Consider the following 23,008-nt stretch of genomic DNA (forward strand, 5'->3'; position numbering starts at 1 on the left):
AGCCAAATATGTGTTAAACATCTATGGGGGCTGAGCCCCCCTTAACTGAAAATCCTAGAAATGCCCCTGTAATCAGTCTCTGCTTATTTATTTATTTATTTATTTATTTATTTATATATTTTTTTTGTAACTTCTCAAAGTTCTCTACTAGATTCATCTTTGTGCTGTTATCTTTATGCTGGACCATGAACACACTTCAGTGCCATGAGCCTCCGGGGAATGTGTCACTTCATGACATTTTCAAGGGCTTCATCTTGCATAAAAAAGTGTCTGCTGCTTTCATTAATTCATTCATCTGTCATGTAGATGTGGGGGAAAATGTTGCTTAAATGTAGATTTGTCGACCTGTTTCATGCTCTATATCATCACTTGGGTGGGGTGTTTAAAATAGTGAACTATGCACTCATTACTTATGTAGGCTGTTATCTGACATGTACTTGATGATACCCATCACTGAACTCAACCTACACATTAAACATACTTTGGTAAGTAATCAAACATATGCAAATGTAGGCCTGAAAGGTTATTTACAGCTATAAAGAGTAAAATATTTCCCCTATTAATCCATTATTTAAATTTTTAAGTAAAAAGGTAGCGTTTGGAAATTACTGTAACATTGACCGGTAATACTGTGCATGTTTCTTTAAGAATGCTGTTCTTGTACAATCAGCTACTAGCGGAGGCTCCCTTATTGGTACACTAGGCTGAGAATTGGGCGTGGACACTAGTAGAGTGTAAGCGTTTAGCACGTGATGAGTGAGTTCAGGTGTAAACGCGAAAGAGAGTGCTCCTGGTTTAAAAGTGTTTTATATAATTATTTTACAGGTAAACTGATGTTAATTAATCTGCAAGTAATGCACAACAGCATTATGTATCATGCAACTGTAGTTTGTACCATTTCCAAAATGTTGAACCTAGTGTTATTTAAGAGTGCTTGTGCCTAAATCGGCGCTTGTGCCTAAACAATGGCGCTGATAATCTGGGTTAAAGGTCATAATTTTGGCGGGTACAAAAATAAGAAACAAGTGCTTAAAATACCTCGGCTTAGTCATAAAAGTGGGTAAGGGGTCAATGATAATGAACTGAATTGATGTTTAAGTACATGAATCAGCTTCTAGTGCGTTTTCTTCACTTTAAAAAAAAAAAGCAAAATAAAATAGTACCAGCTGCAGCAGACAATCAAAAGTGGAAACTGACATCCAATAGTAATTGAAAAACTTGTGCGGAAATTTTCGCATTTCTTCATAAACCACAAAAAACCTTCCTTCCTTTAATCCGACGTTGTGCAGTCAGAGAGTGAACCCAGTAGCGGCGACGATTTTTTCTTTCCCTGCGTCGCCGTATTACGAGACTTTTTAAAACAAGAAGATTAATGTCTAATAGAGCAAAATAGTCCATATTAAAAGGAAGCACCTTAAATAAAACAACAAGGGCTTTCATATCCAGTTCCCGACACTGCGTCCACAGGTTAACACACAAACTACTATTTGGGCTGCAGGCTGGCGTTAGACAGAGACAAACGAACGCCAGTGTAGAAGTCAATTGAGCGCCACTACAAAACACAACATAAACGTCTAGGACGTCCAGAGCACGTTCGTTTATCCAAAAATTTAACGCCCGTGTGAACAAGGCCTTAGTCATTTAGTATCTTTCTTTCTATTAATAGGTCGTTCATGAACGATTCGTTGTTTTTGAATGAGTCTTTAACGTGAAGAAGAGTAGATAGAAGAACAAGTAGACTTGTGATTCATTCGTTTTCTACTGGGGGCACATGCGCAAAGCATCCCAAAACCTCTGTAGGTTATGTACAGTAGTTACCTTTGAGTCTTTGGTCCGAATCGTTCGTTCTTTTGTCACATTACTCTCATAGACTAGTGATGGGAAGTTTGAATCATTTTAGTGACTCGATTCTTTGAATCTCGTTCATCAAAATGAACGAATCTTTTTTTGAGTCATTTAGTTAATTTTGTTCTTTTGATCAGAAATAAAATAAAACATTGCATTTTCAATAGAAAGACTCCCAATACGTCTACATACATTTCATATTTCCATTTTCCAACATTGATAACTGTATAAATCTGTCTCACTGCTCATTTTCAATAAACAGACCCCCAACACATCTACATTAGTAATCAGCAATTAATGTAGGAACTTTAAAGGTATTAAAAAATTTATTTACTGCACTTCTAGAATAAAGCTCCTCACCAAGCATGCCACTATGAAATTATACATTTTAGGAATTTTCTTTATTTTAATTGAATTTTGTTATACCTTACACAATGAACACTTAAAAAGTATTGATTGGGTGTGTTTAATGACTGATGTCTCTTTTAAAGCCTCAGTAAAGGTTGATAAAAACACAATACATCATAATGCATCAGGATGACTGACTTCACTTGATAATTTTTTTTATTATTAATTATACACGCAGTGACACTTATTTAAGGAATTTTCTAGATGTAATATACAAAACAAAAAAGATTCAACCACCATCAGTAGTACAGAAGACACAGCATTTATTATTTATATAATTTAAGAGACATTGTGCACATTTTTAAACAGTATAAAAATGAAATCTGACATCTAATTTAAAATTTTAATATGCACTTTTATTTACATTTTATTTATAATAAGTATGATTAATGATGATGATGATAAAAGAACAGTCACTGTAATGCTGTTTCTAGTAAAGTCTGCACTGCATGTTTTATTATACATTATACATTACAGCATGTTTTATATACATTTTTATGCATCAAACCTTTCTGCAATACAGTGACCACAGGAACTACTAGACTGTGTGCACAATTGTTACCATTCGATTAGTGGATTAAGCATAACACGGCTATCCTTTAGGGCAATAATGAGAAGATGTTGATGGATACTTGACACCACAGCAAACCCCCTATTGTTTTAGAGGTAAAAATTAGCATGTGTTTTGTTTGAGCTTTGTTTTATGGATCTCTTTTAGGTGGAACAGCAAAATGATTAGACATTTCATCTAAATAACGAAAAAGAAATTGCAAAGCATTACCTTTTATTAAAGACCAGTATCATTACTATATTTGTTTTTCAACATGTTGTATTGGTAATCAAAGTTTCCTTTTGGGGTCTCCGGTTGGTACTCTAAAAAAAATACTATTTTTATTTTTATTCATTCATTTTTAATACCGCTTATCCTGTACAGTGTTGCAGGGGGCATTTGGGCATGAGACAAGGTGCCAATTTATCACAGGACACACAATCTCACACGTTCATTCACTCACTACATGCAGCTTGGGAACGCCAGTTAGCCTAATCTGCATGTCTTTGGACTGTGGGAGGAAACCGGAGTACCCAAAGGTAACCCACCAATCATGGGAAGAACATGCAAACTCCATGCACACAGACCCCTAGGCAGGAAACAAACCTGACTTTTTTCTGTAAAAGAATATATATATATATATATATATATATATATATATATATATATATATATTTTTTTTTTTTTTTTTTTCTATATGACCAGTTCAGAGGTGTATGAGTGAGGCAGAAATAAAATCCTTAATTTTAGCCTCTGTTACTCTGTGTCAGTAATTCATACAATTATTATTTCAAATGAGACCATGATGATGAATGTAATGCAAAAAATGTGGGAACTGTGCTCTTTTTACTTTGGTTATACTATTACTGGATCAAAAAAAATTAAAGGGGTGAAATTTAACAGGTTAAATCTAAGTTTAAGTCATCTTCATTTACATAAAAGATGAATCGTCACTATCGTCGACATTTAATTCTGGATCACATAAATTTATATTTGAGTAAAAATAACATATCCTGAACCCAGCGTACAGAGGCTGAGTGAATGTGGTGTGGACACTGTGGAGTAGACTCATCGTGTCAGAGACGCTGTAAAAGCACAGAGTTCCTGCACTGTGATCCACATACACTCCTATTCTGGATGGTGATGGACATTGGAGTTTTATTTCAGTGTTGTTGTGCCAGAAAGATACAGATGTACGATAACACTGCAGATTCCAGGAATGACTGTTGCCTCCAAACACACCCTCGTCACCCTCTCCTTTCCTCCTGATCTCTTTATATGAGACTGATACGTCCACACCCATACCCTTACACTCTACCTCCCAGTAACAGCGTCCACACACACTCTCTCGACACAACACCTGAGGCCAGGAGTCAAATCTCTCTGGATGCTGACTGTATTGATGTGCTTCCCTACTGCGTGTCACTGCTCTGCTCCTCTCAGACAGAATGAGCTGATCGTGTGCTGTGTTGGGATCCAGAGTCAGATAACGAAAATCTGAAAAATTAAAATGTCCACAGGCTAGATATTAATCACAAGTTTATAATAAAGTGCCTTACAATTTATTCAAGTTTCTTAAAAGTCACTACATTCATCTGGATTACAAATTATAGATGTAATGCTCTTACATTTTAATTTTTAACTTTTTCCATCAAAATGTATTATTTTTAAGCAAAACCTGAAAAATGCTGTTTGCATAAATATTCAAGTTTTTCAGCCTAGTACAGTATATATATATATTATTTGCAGCTTTAACAGCTTTAGATCTGCTGCGGTAAGATAGCATGATGGTTTTTTTACCACCACATTTTATTTTAGTGATGCTGATGTTTGTCACGTCTTTGGTTCTTTTTAAACAATTGTTCCTCGACTCGCTCACATTAGTATCTGTCATGTTTTTGCTCTGAGTTTTAAGGCATAGTCTTTTCTAGGTAGTGCTTGGGTGGTGTGGTGCAGCTTTAACTTCTTCACAGCTCACAGCACTTACTAAGATGCCCAGCCTCTTAGATTAAATTCAGTTTAATTCAATTCAATTTAATTTGTATGTATAGTGCTTTAAACAGTGATCTTTGTTGCAAAGCAACTTTACCGAAATGTGTATGAAATGTGAGAAAATGTGTATAAGTCAAAATGATCAGATAGTCCCTGATGAGAAAGCTGAGGTTGATGGTGGCAAGGAAAAACTCTCTGAGATAGCAACAGTTTTGTGCAGTGGCTGTAAATACGGTTCATCATGATACACTGCTTGTTTAGGCAAGTTTTGGCGCTGTGATTAGGTTTCCATCTTTCCGCACGTCGGTCCTCGCATAGCGGGGTTTGTAGGATGCCTTTCACACACACACACACACACATACACTAACTAACGGTTTGGGAATGACTGCTGTCTGGCTAACGGATTACATAAATTGTCTGAATAACGGATTACATTTTTTTTTAAATAACAAAAAAACTGAGTACTTAAATGGCGGACCTAAAGGGTTACTAGTTACATCAAAAAAGTAATTCAAGTACTCTAATGTGTTACTTTGTAACGCGTTACACTCAACACTGGGTAGGACCCACTTATAAAGCAGGTCACACTTTAGAATTAATATTATCCTTAAAATTAATTATAGGAAATATAACCATGAATCCACAGTCTGAAGCTATCTCAGATCATTTCTTGTCTCAATTAAAGTGTGTCACAGTAATAATGTTCGCACAGCACTGCACTACCACATTAAACGTACAAGCAGGCACTCCGGTAGGACTAACTATGACATTATAACTAAAAGGGAGAGCCAGAAGGAAACACAGACATGAGGGCTCCCTGAGATGTAAAGCAAACAATCACCTCGCCGTCAGCAAACCTGAGTGATCAATGAGAGTGAGGAGGACAGCATCTAAACATACCAGTTCACCATAATACTCTACGTCCATGAGTCCCCCAGATCTGCTCCTTTACCTATGGCAAATCTATTTATAAAAATGCTAGGCTAAATAAATAGGTTTTTAGCCCTGACTTAAACACTGAGACTGTGTCTGAGTCCCGAACACTATTTGGAAGACTATTCCATAACTTTGGGGTTTGGAAAAGAAAAAGCTCCGCCCCCAGCTGTAGTTTTCATAATATGCGGTACTGACAAGCAGCCTGCATCCTCTGATCGAAGTAGGCGTGGCGGATCGTAAGACACTAGCACTACTACCACTGGGTGCCAATGCAGTGTGGATAAGATAGGGATGATGTGCTCATATCTTCTGGTTCTAGTGAGGACTCTCGCTGATGCATTCTGGACTAACTGAAGCTAGTTTATGCACCTAGTTAAATCAGCTGTAAGGCATTACAATAGTCCAACCTAGAGGTGATAAAAGGATAAGATAATTTTTTTCTGCATCGTTTAGTCACAATATATTTCTTATTTTGGCCATATTTCTGAGATCAGATAATGCTATCCTGGTAATATTATCTACATGACCGTCAAATTACAGATTAGAATCTATAATCACACCGAGGTCTTATACTGTTGGACTTGATGGAACAGAAAAGCCATCCAGAGTTACTGTGTAACCAAAAAGTGTAATTCAAAAAGTTATTCTTTGCTTGCCCGTTAGACCTAATCAGAAAAGTTTGTAATATAAATAAATCATTATGATATGTTTTTTTTTTTTGGTGGTGGGGGTCATCTGTGTGTGTGTGTGTGTGTGTGTGTGTGTGTGTGTGTGTGTGTGTGTGTGTGTGTGTGTTTATTTTACACCTACACTTCAGAAAATCTTCTCTTTGTTTTGGTTCTGAGGGTAAACCCTTTTGAACTACTGCAGCTGTGGAGACACAAAGACAAAACTTAGACAAATGTAATATGTTTAGAGCCCCATCAAAAATACTGACAGAAACTGTCCTATCAGCAAATCCAAAAATGTTAAAACATGTAAATAACTTTCACTTTCTGCAAGAATGAAAGTATCAAAAAGCAGGATTATAGCTGCTATAAATAGGTTAAATCTAAGTTAAAGTCATCTTCATCTATATAGAAAATAAATCGTCACTATTGTCTACATTTAATTCTGGCTCACATGAATTTATAGTTGAGTAATAATAACACATCCTGAACCCAGCGTATAGAGGCTGAGTGAATGTGGTGTGGACACTGTGGAGGAGACTCATCGTGTCAGAAGGACAGAGTTCCTCCACATACACTCCTATTCTGGACGGTGATGGACCTTGGAGTTTTATTTCAGTGTTGTCAGGCCATAAACAAACAGAAGTAGGATAACACTGCAGATTCCAGGAATGACTGTTGCATCCAAACACACACTCGTCACTCTCTCCTTTCTTGCTGATCTCTTTATATGAGACTGATACGTCCACACCCATACCCTTACACTCTACCTCCCAGTAACAGCGTCCACACACACTCTCTCGACACAACACCTGAAGCTAATCTTTCTGGATGCTGACTGTATTGTTGTGCTTCCTTACCGCGTGTCACTGCTCCGCTCCTCTCAGACAGAATGAGCTGATCATGTGCTGTGTTGAAATCTGAAACAGAACCTGTAATAACTTTACTGTGATAACTTTAAACACATAACAAAATGTGTGTTTTTACTTTCTGCTAGACTTAATATATTAAAAAGCAGGATTATAGCTGCTGTCTAGATGAGTTCAGTTCATCATTCTTTACTTTTGGATTTCTTCTATTTAACTTGACATCCATTCTTTAGCATATTTACAACATTTATTTTGTGAGATTCAGTGAAATCAGTTTCTGGATTTGATGGTTTAAGGTTATGGATTTGATACAAAGTTAATATTCATCTATGATTGTTAATGTAGTCTTGTTCCTGCCTACGTTTTAAACCTGCTTCTTAATTTCTTCTTTAATTTGATTCCAAATAAATGTTTTTAGCACATTACCGCATTTATTAATTTTGTTGAACTCCACCTCAAAGATTTCCTCAACTTGTGTTCTAAGATTTGAAAGAGATTGCTGCACTCCATCAAATGAGAATTTTTTATTGACGAAGAAGCGGTGTGAGTCCTCACATCCAGGAGAAACACAGAGAGACGGGAAACTCTACAGAGAGGAAACACATCATAGAGAAGGAGAAAAGTGTAGGAGAGGAACGAATGAATCTCAGACTGAATCAGACCAAAGACACACTTGTGATCTCAGACAGGAACATTTATTGTTGCTGTAATGAGCTTTTAGGAGGAAACTTTGTGAGGAACAGCGCCCTCTGTAGATCAGACAGTGAGTGTTACCTGGAGGAAGTGGATGTGATCGTGTGTGTGTGAAAGCGGCTTCATCTCAGTGACTCTCCTCTTTAGATCAGCAATCTCCTGCTCCAGTTGCTTCAGGAGTCGTTCAGCTCGACTCAGTTTAGCTTTCTCCTGATCTCTGATCTTCTTTGTCACCTCCGAGCGCTTTTTCTCCATAAGGCTGATCAGCTCAGTAAAGATCCTCTCATTGTCATCTACTGCTGCCTGTGAATGCATCTGTTAGGTCACACACACACACACACACACACACACACACACACACACACACACACACACACAGAAAAAAATTAGAGACTCAAAATAATAAGATGGAAACAGTGAGATTGTTTAGGTTTAATAGGTTTTCAGACAAAAGCTTTGTTGGCATGATTTTAAAGTCACAGGAAAAGCAAGAAGAGCAGTGTGTTTTTCTATGAATTGATTCTCTTACCTTTATGAAGTCCATGGATCGTTTCGGGTCCTGCACACTTTCTCTTTTCTTCTTTATCCTCCGCTCAAATTCCCTTTGCTTTTTCTCCAGCTCTTTCTAAAAGTAAATAAAATAATTTTAATTATTTCAGTATCAGACTATCAATATTATCAGCAAATAAAAAAAGGATCCACTCATGTTCTAGATGACTTTAAATGTGATTACCTGTTAAAGTTTCACCTAAAGCTCTCTACAGTATGTGTACTGTGCAAAAGTCTTATGCCACCCATCTCACCCACTGACTCATCATCTATATCGCTTTATCCTGTATTCAGGGTTGCGGGGGGCCTGGAGTCTATCCCAGGAGATTTGGGGCACGAGGCGGGGTACAACCTGGACAGGGTGCCAATCCATCGCAGGGCACACACACCTACACACACACTCATTTACACACTATGGCCAATTTTGAGATGGACAATTGGCCTAACCTACATGTCTTTAAACTTTGGGAGAAAACCGGAGGACCTGGAGGAAACCCACCAAGCACGGGGAGAACATGCAAACTCCATGCACACAGAGACTGTAATCGAACCTAGCCGGGAAAGCCACCCATCTATTCATATTAAATGTAATTAAACAAATGTAGACTAAATTAAAGAAATGGGAACAAATTTTTTACTGTGACAGACTGCAAAGTGCCCACAGTATATACAATATACAGTGGAACCTTGGATTATGAACATAATTCGTTCCAGAAGCAGACTCGTATTTTAAAACACTTGTAAACCAAAGCAAATCCTCCATGCAAAATAATTGAAATCCAATTTATTCGTTCCACAGCCCAAAAAAATAAATACATAAAAATAATAAATACAAAATATAAAGTAAAAATAAAACAAATTAACCTGCACGTTACCTTAAAAAAAAAGTACAAATAAATCCAGACAGATAAGTTTCCGTTTATGTGCGCAGGTGCTGTGTGTGTGTGTGTGTGTGTGTGTGTGTGTGTGTGTGTGAAGCTAATGCAAGAGGAGAAGGAGGAATCAGACCCTACCCTCTCCCTCTTCTTGTCTTACATAGTAACCCTTCTTCCTCTCTTCTTCCTCACACACACACACACACACACACATTAACGCAAGGACTTTTTTATCGGGAAAATTTACAAGGAACATCGCTAATGACACTCGCATGAGCACATACTAATGGAATCACTGCTGTAAAGTAAAAAACAAACAAACAAATTAACCTCGCACTTTACCTTTAAAAAGAATCGTGACAGAGCAGTGTTTCTGTGTAGAGCAGAGAGTGTGTATGTGTGTGTAAAGGGGCACGGTGTCCAATGACACGCAGACACACAAAGTGCAAGCTGATACAGAGAGAGAAAATAGATCTTTAGCTTTCTTTTGCTTTCTTTTACACACGTGTGGTATAAGTAAAAGTACACACACGATGTACACACGCGCATACAAACACAAAACAAAATATGTTTTACACGCACACACGTGGTCACAGTGTTATAGTAAACAGTAAACAGAGTAAGAGACACGCTCTAAGACCGAGCAGGGGAGACGATTACCCACAATTCCTCAGCGCAAGAGAGAGAAAAACTGTTGGCTCTGTTGTGATCACGTGACGCTCGGCATCAAAACAAGAAGCGCATGCGTGATACATGATACTCAGTACTTGTAAATCAAGACTTGTTCGTTTTCCAAGTCAAAATTTATTAAAAATCTTTGCTCATCTTGCAGAACACTTGCAAACCATGTTACTTACAATGCGTGAGTCCACTGTACATATATTGTAACTAGTTTTGGTTTTGTTTGAATGTGTTGTCTGGGGAAAATAACAATGTTACTACTTTTATAATACATTACATTAAAATAGACCAGAATTATTCATTGTACTGAAACGCAACATGAATTCAATTGCATTCAGGTGAAAAATCTCTTCTCTTTTACCTACATGAGTTACAAAACAAATGATATTTGTAAGAAAGACCACACCCAAAGCTGAGTTTTTATCTAAACATATCTAAAACTTATCTAAAAATGAATCTCCATGTTTCTTTCTCTACCACTCAGAAAGTTTCGACATGACTCAGCTTTGCACCAACCACATCAATCACAAACCGTTATGTTCATACTATACATTTTCCCAACTGTTTTTTAAGTTTAATTTACATGTATTAGAGCAACAATTCAGTTTCAAATGAAAAGGCAAATATTATACCCAAGCAGCACAGCAATAAAACTAATTAAAGTACACTGACTGCTCTGACCTGTTTTATACTTTCTGACCAACAAACCTCTTCTAACAAAAATTCCCCTTACAGTGAGTGACTAAAAAAGGAACTACTATATTATTTGTATATACTTACTTTAAAAAAGTATAATGACTTTAAGTTCTCACCTCTTTTTCAGTTCTTTCTACTTCTGCTAAAACTGTATCATGATCTTTATGTTTATCCATTGTACATGAAAAGCAGATGAAGCTTTGGTCAGTACGACAGTAGATCTCAATCAGTTTGTCGTGCTGAGAGCAGATCTTCTCTTGGAGATCTGCACAGGCTTCCACTAACTTGTGCTTCTTAAAGGCAGGAGACTGATAGTGAGGTTTAACATGATCTTCACAATAGGAGGCCAGACACACCAGACAGGACTTGACGGCTTTGCGTTTTCTCCCGGTGCAGAAATCACACTCCACATCTCCAGGTCCAGCGTAGCAGTGAGCAGGAGAAGCAGGCTGGAGTTCAGTCTTTTTCAGTTTCTCCACCACTTCAGCCAGAATGTTGTTCCTATGTAGAACAGGCCTTGGGGTAAAAGTCTCTCTACACTGAGGACAGCTGTAGACACCCTTCACATCCTCCTGATCCCAGCAGCCATTAATACACACCTTACAGAAACTGTGACCACAGGAAATAGTCACTGGTTCTGTCAGGACATCCAGACACACTGGACAAATGAAGTGATCCACTGACAGCTTATCTACTAAAAGAGATCCCTCTGCCATTTTTCTACACTACCACACTGAGAGAAAGAGTGTCTGTTTGAAGGTACACATAGAGATTGCTGAGTTTCGATTTCTTCCACCGGAAGAAAATTTGTGGTTTAACTGACTAACTGAAAATATGTTTAAAAATATGTGGGGAATTACCCTGTACCCTGAGTAGAATCTTTTATTGATTTTAAAATGGATTAGTTTACAAATAATGCATATATAAATGTGTTTTTATATAATTGTTGCAATTTAAAATAATTTAGAGCACACAATGATTATGACAATGATGCAGTTAGCAACACAGATTGTAATAAAAGCTTTTAAAAAATCTGACTCTAAGAAACTTTATAATGATGTAAGAGTTGTGAAGCAGTGCCATGAGGGGACAAATTAACAAAACTAAACTAAATGCAAAAAAAGGGAAAGAGCCGGATTAGACTTTTAAAGACTCATATGATATATAACCAGTTTCCTTCGTTAATTGACTTTTAAAACAAGAAAGTAACTTGAGGCATAAAAGCATTTAAGGATCTCCGAGTTGCTCAGTGGTAAAGTGCTCGCCCTATTATCCAGAGATCTGTAACCTCTCGCAGCCGGAGGTCTAGAGAGAGCTAATGATGGATCAGAGGTACTACATGCTCCCATATTAATCACAGCTCTACAGACAATTAGGGGCGTCTGTGAGCTCACGCAAGCAGAATGAACGGATAATGCTGTCCTCTGAGTGTGTTATGAAAACCCCTGGGGTTTAGTGGATGAGGCATAATTGCAGAGGTTAAGATTTTGATAAACACAAACAAATAAAATAAAATAAAAAAAACAGCTGGACAAAGCAGAAGAAAACAGCACAAAACATAGAATAGCAAACCTGGTAGAAAAACAGTCCAGTTATGTTACTATGACGCAGAAGCTCAGAAGCATGTATCGAGCAGAAAGGGGCATGTCCAAATAAAGTCTAGTTTCGAGGTGCATTTTGGGAAACAAAATCCAAAACGTAAACTATGCCTGCATTCCATTTTGAAGTGTACTTCATAGTGTGCTCCCTACTCACTGCTTCATTTGCAGGAAATGTCAGTAAAGGAAACTTCTCTCAACAAAACTCCACCATTCGGAACACCCTGCGAAGTCACTTTAGTTCTGTGCAGACGTGCAGACGCCACTTTCTCCATGTGTCACCATGGTAACATAAGCACCTCGGATACCTGTTGCTGCTGCTCTGGAAATTTCACACTACAGACATTAAATGTTGTATATTTATTGAAAGAAAAACTGATACCATTATTAAACATACTATTGTATTAAACATACTACAACGTGTATACCTTGGGAATAAATTATTGATTAATAATAAAAATTTATTAAAGATGTACAAAGATTTTTTTTTCTCATAGATTACTTGTCCATATAACATTAAGGATTTTTTTTATTAATTTAAAATTTAAATTGTTTTGTCCTTTTAATATGATGTTGTCCTCTGTAATAATTATTTTTATTTGTATAGCACTTTTAACAATTGTCATTGTTGCAAAGCAGATTATGATAATACATATATAAATATCCTTTTTTGAGCTCCATTTTTTTTCACGCTCCATGACATATGGTACATTTTTCATTCCCTTTTCCGGTGAAGTGAAGACCTGGTGTTCACTTGTTCCCTACACCGTTCGCAGTTCTGTTTAAACTGAAAATTTTCACTTCTTGCAGTTTGATATCACACTTAACATGGCTAAACACCCTGTGAAGTATACTTCGCAGAGTACTTCAGGCTGATTGGAATGCACCTTAAGTCTCATGATGCAAGGTGCCCTCTAGGGGTCATTCCTGACACACAAACTGGGTTGGATTATTATGAAGAAATAAACAACTTTAATGCTTTGTCAAATTCAAATTTTATTTTTCACATACACAGTCATACACAGTACGATATGCAGTGAAATTCTTATATGATCGCCTGTGACCTTATAAATAAAAGATTATTAATAGTAAATAAATGCGAATAAAAAAGAAATACAGTAGAAAATAAATTTAGCTAGGATAAGAATAATATATCTATAGAAGCCGAAAATATACAATATAAGAAAAATATAAGAAAACTTTAAGAAAAGCTGTACAAATATGGAAAAATTTTAGTGTAAATAAAATAAAAATGACAGGGCGGTGGTCAAATATGCATGAAGGTGTCTTATTTAAAGTGACTTGTGTGCAATAAGAATAAAGAATAAGTAAATAGAAATATGTCAATGTGCAGGTGTGCAGTGTCCGTAAGTGTCCATGAATGTCCAGAACGAGTGCAAAGGGACAATGTCATAATTATGCATGTTAAAAATGGTTTTGTCCTGTGTGGTGTACTGATTGAGAGACCATATCGCCTGCGAGAAGAAGCTCCTCCTCAGTCTCTCTGTGTTTGTCTTCAGGGAGCGGAATTGCTTTTCTGACCACAACAGAGAGGACAGTCCATTGCTGGGGTGGTGGAGGTCCTTCACGATCTTCCTGGCCTTGGTCCAGCACCGTTTGCTGTAAATTGAAAGCAGGTCAGGGAACTCGGTGTGGATGATGCATTCAGCTGATCGCACCACCCTTTGTAGAGCACATCTGTCTGAACTAGGTCATGATGTTTCCCGTCATGATGCTCTCTATGGTGCAGGAGTAGAAATTCCTGAGCACCCTGGAGGGCAGTCTGAAGTCTCTCAAGTGCCTGAGGTAGTAAAGACGCCGTTGGGCCTTTTCAGCACGGTGTTCAGTTGACAGGACCATGACAGGTCCTGCGTGAAGTAAACACAGAGGTATCTGAAGCTGTCCACTCTCTCCACTGGGCTCCTGTTGATAATGGGGGTCTGGTAGCTTCTCTCCTGCTTTGTACTAAAGTCTACCATCAGCTTCTTTGTCTTGTCATCCGTACTGCTTGTGGACTGCTAGTTAGGAAATTGAAGATCCACTGACACAGGGATGAGCTGAGTCCCAGGTGCTCCAGCTTGGTGAGTGTGGAGGGAATTATGGCATTAAATGCTGAGCTGTAGTCGACAAAGAGCATTTTGACATAATTACCCCTTCTAGTGTCCAATGCAACCACGGGGGGCGCAATCCAGTGTCTTCTTGTGCCAGTCCTAAGTCTGGATAAATGCAGAGGGTTGTGTCAGGAAGGGCATCCGACGTGAAACATTTGCCAAATCAATGATGCGAATCAAGAATATAATTCCCATACCGGATCGGTCGTGGCCCGGGTTAACAACGACCGCCACTGGTGCTGTTGACCTACAGGCTGCTGGTGGAAATTGGGCTACTGTTGGTCGAAGAAGGAGAGGAGGAAGGCGTGTTCGTAAGCAGAGAGAGAAGAGGAAAGGCAAGAGTTTAGGAGTGATGGTAGGGACTTTGAATGTTGGGACCATGACAGGGAAGGGAAGAGAGTTAGTTGATATGATGCAGAGAAGAAAGGTGGATATACTGTGTGTACAGGAGACCAGGTGGAAAGGTAGCAAGGCTAGAAGCTTAGGATCAGGGTTCAAATTGTTTTACCATGGTGTGGATAGGAAAAGAAATGGAGTAGGAGTTATCCTAAAAGAGGAGTTTGTAAGGAATGTTCTAGAGGTGAAGAGAGTATCAGATAGGGTGATGAGTCTGAAGCTGGAAATTGAAGGGATAATGTTCAATGTTGTTAGTGGTTATGCCCACAGGTAGGATGTGAGTTAAAAGAGAAGGAGAAATTCTGGAGTGAGTTAGATGAAGTGATGCAGAGCATCCCCAGAGGTGAAAGAGTGGTGATTGGTGCAGACTTCAATGGACATGTTGGGGAAGGGAACAGAGGTGATGAAAATGTGATGGGCAGGTTTGGTCTTCAGGACAGAAATGCAGAAGGACAGATGGTGGTGGACTTTGCAAAGAGGATGGAAATGGCAGTGGTAAATACTTTTTTCCAGAAGAGGCAGGAACATAGGGTGACATATAAGAGTGGAGGCAGAAGCACTCAGGTCGACTACATCTTGTGTCGACGTTGTAACCTGAAAGAGATCAGTGACTGCAAAGTGTTGGTAGGGGAGAGTGTAGCCAGACAACACAGAATGGTGGTGTGTAAAATAACCCTGGTGGTGAGGAAGGCAAAGAGGACAAAGGCAGAGCAGAGGACAAAGTGGTGGAAGCTGAGAAAGGAAGAATGTTGTGAAGTCTTTAGGGAGGAGTTGAGACAGGCTATGGATGGTCAGGAGGTGCTTTCAGTTGACTGGACAACTACAGCCAATGTGATCAGGGAGACAGGTAGGAGGGTACTTGGTGTATCATCAGGTAAGGGGAAAGTGGACAAGGAGACTTGGTGGTGGAATGAGGAAGTCCAGGAGTGTATACAGGGAAAGAGGCTAGCTAAGAAGAAGTGGGACTCTGAGAGGACTGAAGAGAGTAGACAGGAGTACAGGGAGATGCAGAGTAAGACGAAGGTAGAGGTGGCAAAGGCCAAACAAAGAGCATATGAGGACTTGTATGCAGACAGTAAGGAGGGAGAGGGCGATCTGTACAGGTTGGCAAGGCAGAGAGATACAGATGGGAAGGATGTGCAGCAGGTTAGAGTGATTAAAGATAGAGATGGAAATGTACTGACAGATGCCAGAAGGGTGATGGGAAGATGGAAGGAGTACTTTAAGGAGTTGATGAATGAGGAAAACGAAAGAGAACAAAGAGTAGAAGAGGTGACTGTTGTCGAACAGGAAGTAGCAAATATTGGTAGAAGTGAGGTGAGAAGGGCGTTGAAGAGGATGAAGAGTGGAAAGGCTGTTGGTCCTGATGACATACGTACCTGTGGAGGTATGGAAGTGCTTAGGAGAGGTGGCAGTAGAGTTTTTGACAAGTTTGTTTAACAAGATCTTGGAGAGTGAAAGGATTCCAGAGGAATGGAGGAGAAGTGTATTGGTGCCAATTTTTAAGAACAAGGGAGATGTGCAAAGCTGTGGCAATTATAGAGGTATAAAGCTAATGAGCCAGACAATGAAGCTGTGGGAAAGAGTAGTGGAAGCTAGGTTAAGGGCAGAGGTAAGCATTTGTGAGCAGCAATATGGTTTTATGCCTAGAAAGAGTACATCAGATGCAGTATTTGCTTTGAGGATGCTGGCGAAGAAGTACAGAGAAGGTAACACGGAGTTGCATTGTGTCTTTTTAGATTTAGAGAAAGCGTATGACAGGGTGCCAAGAGAGGAGCTGTGGTATTGTATGAGGAAGTCTGGAGTGGCAGAGAAGTATGTTAGAGTGGTGCAGGACATGTATGAGAGCTGTAAGACAGTGGTAAGATGTGCTGTAGGTGTGACAGAAGAGTTTAAGATGGAGGTGGGTCTGCATCAAGGATCGGCTCTAAGCCCCTTTTTGTTTGCTCTGGTGATGGACAGGATGACAGATGAGGTAAGACAGGAGTCCCCATGGACTAGGATGTTTGCAGATGACATTGTGCTCTGTAGCGAGAGCAGGGAACAGGTGGAGAAAAATTTGGAGAGGTGGAGGTATGCTCTGGAAAGCAAAGGAATGAAGGTTAGCCGCAGCAAGACGGAATACATGTGTGTAAATGAGAGGGACCCAGGAGGATCGGTGAGGCTACAGGGAGCAGAGGTAAAGAAGGTGCAGGATTTTAAGTACTTAGGGTCAACGGTCCAGAGCAACGGAGAGTGTTCAAAGGAGGTGAAGAGGCGGGTACAGGCAGGTTGGAATGGGTGGAGAAAAGTGTCAGGTGTGTTGTGCGATAAAAGAGTATCAGCGAGAATGAAAGGAAAGGTGTACAGGACAGTGGTGAGACCAGCGATGCTCTACGGCTTAGAGACAGTGGCGTTGAAGAAAAGACAGGAGGCAGAGTTGGAGGTAGCAGAGCTGAAGATGTTGAGGTTCTCTTTGGGAGTGACAAGGATGGATAGGATTAAGAATGAGTTTATCAGAGGGACAACCCACGTTAGATGTTTTGGAGATAAAGTCAGAGAGGCCAGATTGAGGTGGTTTGGACATGTTCAGAGGAGAGATTGTGAATATATCGGTAGAAGGATGCTAAGGTTGGAACTGCCAGGCAGAAGGCCTAGAGGAAGACCAAAGAGGAGATTTATGGATGCAGTGAGAGAGGACATGAAGTTAGTTGGTGTGAGAGAAGAGGATGCAGAGGATAGGGTTAGATGGAGGCAGATGATTCGCTGTGGCGACCCCTGAAAGGGAACAGCCGAAAGACAAAGAAGATATGCAGTATATATGCGCATTTATCCTCACCTATATGAGGATATATGCACATTTTTCCTCACCTATATGAGGATATATGCGCATATATGAAGCCTATATGCAGTATATGTGCATATATATAATAATATATATGCTGCATATAGGCAAAATTGAGGCGCATTTATGTGCATATACAGGCCATATAGGTCTCCTGTATTGCTTTTTTATATCCACATATAAGCCCTATACAGTATGTACATACAAGATATGTCTCCTATATAGCTCATGGAAGGATCTGGGCCCAGTTTCTCAATAACGCACACTATTCGCGCGCTAAGAAGACTTTTAAGATATATCTTACGTTAAGTGATAACTTTTCTAAGTGTATTTCTTGAACTGTCTCTTAGGAGTCTTCTTAAGTCGCTGCCTCTTACGTCCGACGTTACAAGGCACTGTCTACAGTGAAGGTCCTGAATTAGCTGACATCGATTGCTCAGGAATCGATTTTTGACTCCTTTTGCATGACAGTGTTAAAAAAGACGGCGCTTTCTATGCTAAACATTGCACTAAATTCTTTTAATAGCGTTTATTTCGACATGGGTTAACTTATCAATAGCATGCAACAAATAATAGACAATTATATAAATTAAATCACCAAACTGTCTGTAATATTTTCATGTAACCTGTAGTGACAGTGAAGTGAACGCTGTGCTGCGGCTGTTTCTCAATCAACTATGATAACCGAATCATAGTTGATTCACAAACAGCTGCGGTCACTTATGTGCAACGCACTCTTAATTGCCATTGGTTGAAACCCTTAATAAAAGCAATCTACCTACACTAAACAGAGAGAGGGATAAGATGGAAGAGAAGAGGCAACGAAAGAAAAGGGCACCAAGCCTCTCATCAGATGAGCTAGAAATTTTGCTGGACGAGGTGTTCACCCACAAGGCAACACTCTTCGCCAGCTTTAGAAACAACGTGTGCAACAGCACTAAAAAAAGAACTCTGGAGTGAGATTGCGAGGAAGATGGCTGCCTCCGGTTCAGGTGCACCCAGAGACTGGCAGGATGTCAGGAAAAAATGGCACGATTTTTCGAGCATTGCCAAGGTGAGAGCTGCTGCAGTCCGAAGAGACCGGGCAAAAACAGGTGCTGGGTCCAGTTTAGTGTCGCCACTAACACCACTGGAGGAGAAGGCACTGGCAGTATTGGGAGAATCAGCCTCTCATGGAATCCCTGGGGGGACTGATGTGAGAAGAAGTGATGCCGAGCGTGCCTCATGCTCACAGGCCAGAACATCGCCACCTACCAGTACACCATGCTCCCCGGTTACTCAGAAGCCTGCAGCACTCTCCTCTCCTGGTAGCAGCGAGCCTGAAGAGTGCACTACTCCACCAACGCGTGTTCTTGCCAGGACGACGTCGCTACAGCACAGCACGCAAACTGTTACCATGCCGCTGTAGCAAGGAACTCATAAATCTCGAACGCGAAAGGTTGGTGGTGTTGCATAACATTGAGCAAAAGCTTGGTAACATTGAGCGTCGGCTGACGGAAGGAAACGACCTCGCACACCATTCATTGGAGCTGAAGAGGGCCAAGCTGGAGCTGGCCAAACAACAGCATGCCCTGGCAGAGGCGCAGTTCAATAGGCCTTCAATCTCAGTACCAATCTTGCTGCCATCTGAAGGTAAGCCAGTTTTTCGTTGTAATCTGATGGTTTGTTTTTGTTTCTTTTATAGATGCTGAGCAACAGTCACACCAGTGACCGTGTGTGTGTGTGTGTGGTCTGTGTAAATAGTTTTTGTATGTCATTTGTAGTGTTTGCACCTATTTCTTTAAATTTTTTAATATGTTGCTGTTAATAAAGTGTCGAGGATGATCCAAGCTCCCCAGTCTCAAGTGTGTGTCTTCTTTAAGACTAAGTAATCGTGTGGCACAAAGACAAGACATTTTTCAGCCTTCATGTGTCTGGAGAAAAACTAAATCCAATTAGCAATAAAACCTACGTGTAAATGTTGCTCTATTTATATTAATCTATTAAAGGAAATTAAAGCATGTATTAGGTGGATGTTTATTTTTAAACACTTGTTTGTAGTAGCAGAGTACCGACATTAGTCTGAGATGGAGATGAGTGTTTGAAAAGGGTTTGCTGTGCTTGAGGCAGAGCAGCGGCGAGAGAAGCTCTTCCAATCTTGCGACCTGAGTCAGCAATACAGCATTTTAGCTTGGACATCCAGTTAACTTTTGACAGAGAGATTTTAATGTTTAGGCCTCTACAACTTTAGGAGAAGCATGTCAGTCGTTGGGGTTGTATAGCGCACATATGTAATGAATACGATGAGATCAAAGAGGTTCTAAGCATTACAATCACACCGAAAAATGAATGGATGCGTGGTTTGAAAGTTTATTTTCTTATTTAACTAAATCAAATTTCATCATAAAATAAAATGTCAAAAAAAGTCCATCCAGTCATGGATGATTGCTAATAATAAATAAAAAATTTTTTAAACAAAAACATTTTCAATCAACTGCTGCCTTGCCTCAACCCCGGCAGCATGCAGTGCAGCTCTCTGTGAAGGATTGAAGACCTTAACGTCCACCTCTGCATCTTCCTCCTCATTCGCCTCCTCCTCCTCTTCTGGTAAAGGTGTGTTTCCACGCAGAGCCATGTTATGGAGCATGGCTGTTTTCACCATAACTGCGCAACACCTGTAAGGCTTTATGCGCAATCCTCCTGCAGACTTGTGCAGACACCTAAAGCGCAGCTTCCAGAGTCCAATTGCACGCTCGACGATGTTGCGAGTGTGAATGTGTGCAACATTGAAGGCTCTTTCAGTCGGAGAGAAGGGTTGGATACCGTTGTGAAGAGGTACGTTCTGAGAGGGTATCCACTGTCCCCGAGAAACATGCTCTGACCAAATTCAACTCTTTCTGCTTGCTCACCCACGGCAGAATTGGCCCAGACAAAACTGTCATGGGTGCTGCCAGGCCACTTCGCCACCAGGTCATTGATTAGATCCCTGTGGTCCACCACTACCTGGACGTTTATTGCCGCATATCCCTTTCGCGACATGTAAGCCTGATCAAGCACTGATGGAGTGAAGATTGGGATTAGTGTTCCATCCACTAAGCCTAAGACTCTAGGAATGCCAGCAATGGCATGGCAGCCCTGGTGCACCTCCTGGACCTCCTGGCGTGTTGCTGGCAAATGAATCCAATCCCCAGCATGGCGCAAAAGAGCGTTAGTAACAGCGAGGACGCACCTCCACACAGAGGGTTTGCTGAGGCCGTAGCCTTCTTCCACGACCTCCATGAAGCTCCCAGTAGGGGAAAAAGGTAAAATCTTAGCGCTGCAAGCAGCTGGACATCAGGACGTAAAGCATTAGAGCGACGCGTTGGCCTGGCAAGCGCAAGTCCGAGCAGGTCAAGAAGTTTCAGAATCTGTTGCCTTGGAAGGCGAAACTTTTTAAAATAGCCACGTCAGGCAAAATATAAAGAGGGCTGAAGTTTTGCCTAAAGAAAAAATTTACATGCACCCCACGGCTCCGCGGACGGCACCGTCTTTGGTTTAGCACAAGAACACGCTGTATCGCAGCCATATCTGTTGCTTTCTGGACGCCACCATGATTACCCCTTTATGCGATCTTGGCGTTAGAGCCAAATTGTTTGCCACCTGTTCAATATCAAAAGTGATTGGCAATTTTAATGCATTAGTCACATTATGAAATAGGCTAATTAAAAGTCACTCTATTAGTACTGATATAAAATAAAATAAAATAAAATTCTTAAACTTGATTACAGTATATTCCATAATTAATACGACTTTGATAACATTCCAGAATGCGCTTGCATACACCGCAAAGACTACTGCTCAGTGGTGGCGACTAGCGTCTTGAGCTGAAACTACGCTAAGAATGAGTTAAGGTTGATCCAGACCAACCTTACAAACGTGTGACTAAGCTAAGAGATACTTAGTGTAAGAACATTTCGGGAAAGGCGCCATAACGTTAAGAGAGAGGTTAAGGTACAACTTAAGAATTACTTAGCGATAAGAAGCTTTCGAGAAACCGGGCCCTGGTCATTTTAGCTCATATCTTACTTTGGGAACTGTCATACATGATGCCTAGCTCATATTTTCTATTATCAAGGCAATAACTAAGAGTCTAACTAAAAAAAAAAAATGCAAAAAACGTATGAGCGAACACGTGAAATTGGTATCACATGTAATTGGCATGTTATGGAATTTAACTATAGTTATAAAAATTTTAGAATTTCTGTCGCACTTCATTATCTGCTAATGACCCGAGGCAGGACACGCCCACACGCCAATCACACGAAAATCAGTCCGGCTAATTTACATACTAGGCCACGCCCCCGGACACCGGCATGAAAAACACACACACAAAGACAGGCTTGAGTTTACACACAGATTCAGTTTTCTGCACGTTTGGAAGATGACACGCGCTACTACACATTCAAGGAAACTCTTCAGAATGTTCTGGACAGTGGGAGGAGTTTACATTTACCTCAGAAGAAGACTGTGTGGCTCTGATGACGAACGGGAGCATTTTGAAGAGAGAATAGATCCAACAGGACACACTGGGTAAGTTATTAAGTCTTATATAACTCTTATTCTGATAATATTAAACTAATATTAGTAAATATTTTCCTCACTTCAGCTAGCTCTTGTTAGCTTGTGTGACACATTGGCTTTTAATGCCATTTACATAGTTTAGGTAAATCATGCTAACATGCTGCCTTACTGTATGTAGCACAAACATGATATTTCCCGGTGGCTAAGCTAATGCCTTATGGAGTTTACAGATGTTTATAAATGTTCTAATGTATTTCACCTTGTTTTGGATAGCTTTAGATTATGGTTGCTAATATGTATTTGGCTCCGTTTTGTTTAGCTTATAACACTGTTTCACATCTTTATCATTAATCTGCATTTATACATAAAATTCTATTAACTATTGGGAAGCTAAGCAAGAATCAGTATGAAACATAAAGTTTTTAAAAGTTGCCAATAAATTAATATTGTGATGTAAAATTATTTTTCAGATTGAAAGGGCTCCGGGGTGTTTTGCCAGGCAGAAGCGTGGAGAGCAGCCCGCCTTGCCACCTCTGCTACTGCCATGGTGTGGAATCTGCTGCTGGGCACTGTCACATCTGGGCCACCTCAGTCCTGGGGAGTAAGATCAGGCTCACCGGATTACTGAGCCGTGGCTTTTGTCTCCCCCTAGTGTGTCTGTGTCGGTATTGTTCCCCCATTTGATTTAATCAAACACTAAACAAATATCACCTGTGTCTACCTCCTGTGTCACTCTATTTAACCCAGCCGAACCCATACCACCTCGTCTGGTCACTGA

The 23,008-nt window shown here is 40.0% G+C and overlaps 2 protein-coding genes across 2 annotated transcripts; both read right to left on the bottom strand.

Moving 5' to 3' along the window:
• Positions 1-3,499: 3,499 nt before the first annotated feature.
• On the bottom strand, positions 3,500-11,507 carry LOC128532866 (tripartite motif-containing protein 16-like). The gene is made up of 7 exons (XM_053506982.1): positions 10,879-11,507; positions 8,491-8,586; positions 8,043-8,276; positions 7,695-7,854; positions 7,260-7,319; positions 6,542-6,601; positions 3,500-4,300 (listed from the first exon to the last, which is right to left on the bottom strand). The coding sequence occupies exons 1-7, from the start codon at positions 11,476-11,478 to the stop codon at positions 3,735-3,737; spliced, it is 1,776 nt and encodes a 591-aa protein (XP_053362957.1). The 5' UTR covers positions 11,479-11,507; the 3' UTR covers positions 3,500-3,734.
• An 8,633-nt stretch (positions 11,508-20,140) lies between these two features.
• On the bottom strand, positions 20,141-20,949 carry LOC128533228 (putative nuclease HARBI1). Its single transcript, XM_053507488.1, has 2 exons — positions 20,510-20,949; positions 20,141-20,465 (listed from the first exon to the last, which is right to left on the bottom strand). Exons 1-2 carry the CDS (start codon positions 20,947-20,949, stop codon positions 20,141-20,143), a joined length of 765 nt encoding a protein of 254 aa, XP_053363463.1.
• Between the last annotated feature and the right edge of the window lie 2,059 nt (positions 20,950-23,008).

Source organism: Clarias gariepinus, chromosome 11, assembly GCF_024256425.1.
Source record: "Clarias gariepinus isolate MV-2021 ecotype Netherlands chromosome 11, CGAR_prim_01v2, whole genome shotgun sequence".
NCBI classification, from domain to species: Eukaryota; Metazoa; Chordata; class Actinopteri; order Siluriformes; family Clariidae; genus Clarias; species Clarias gariepinus.

Coding starts and splice junctions, on each gene's coding strand:
- LOC128532866 (XM_053506982.1), bottom strand. CDS start 11,478: ATGGCAGAGGGATCTCTTTTAGTAGATAAGCTGTCAGTGGATCACTTC. Junction 7,320..7,694: donor CAACAAAATTAATAAATGCG/GTAATGTGCTAA, acceptor GTTCTGTTTCAG/ATTTCAACACAGCACATGAT. Junction 6,602..7,259: donor GAGCGGAGCAGTGACACGCG/GTAAGGAAGCAC, acceptor GTGTCTCCACAG/CTGCAGTAGTTCAAAAGGGT.
- LOC128533228 (XM_053507488.1), bottom strand. CDS start 20,949: ATGGAGGTCGTGGAAGAAGGCTACGGCCTCAGCAAACCCTCTGTGTGG. Junction 20,466..20,509: donor AGTGGATACCCTCTCAGAAC/GTACCTCTTCAC, acceptor TCCGACTGAAAG/AGCCTTCAATGTTGCACACA.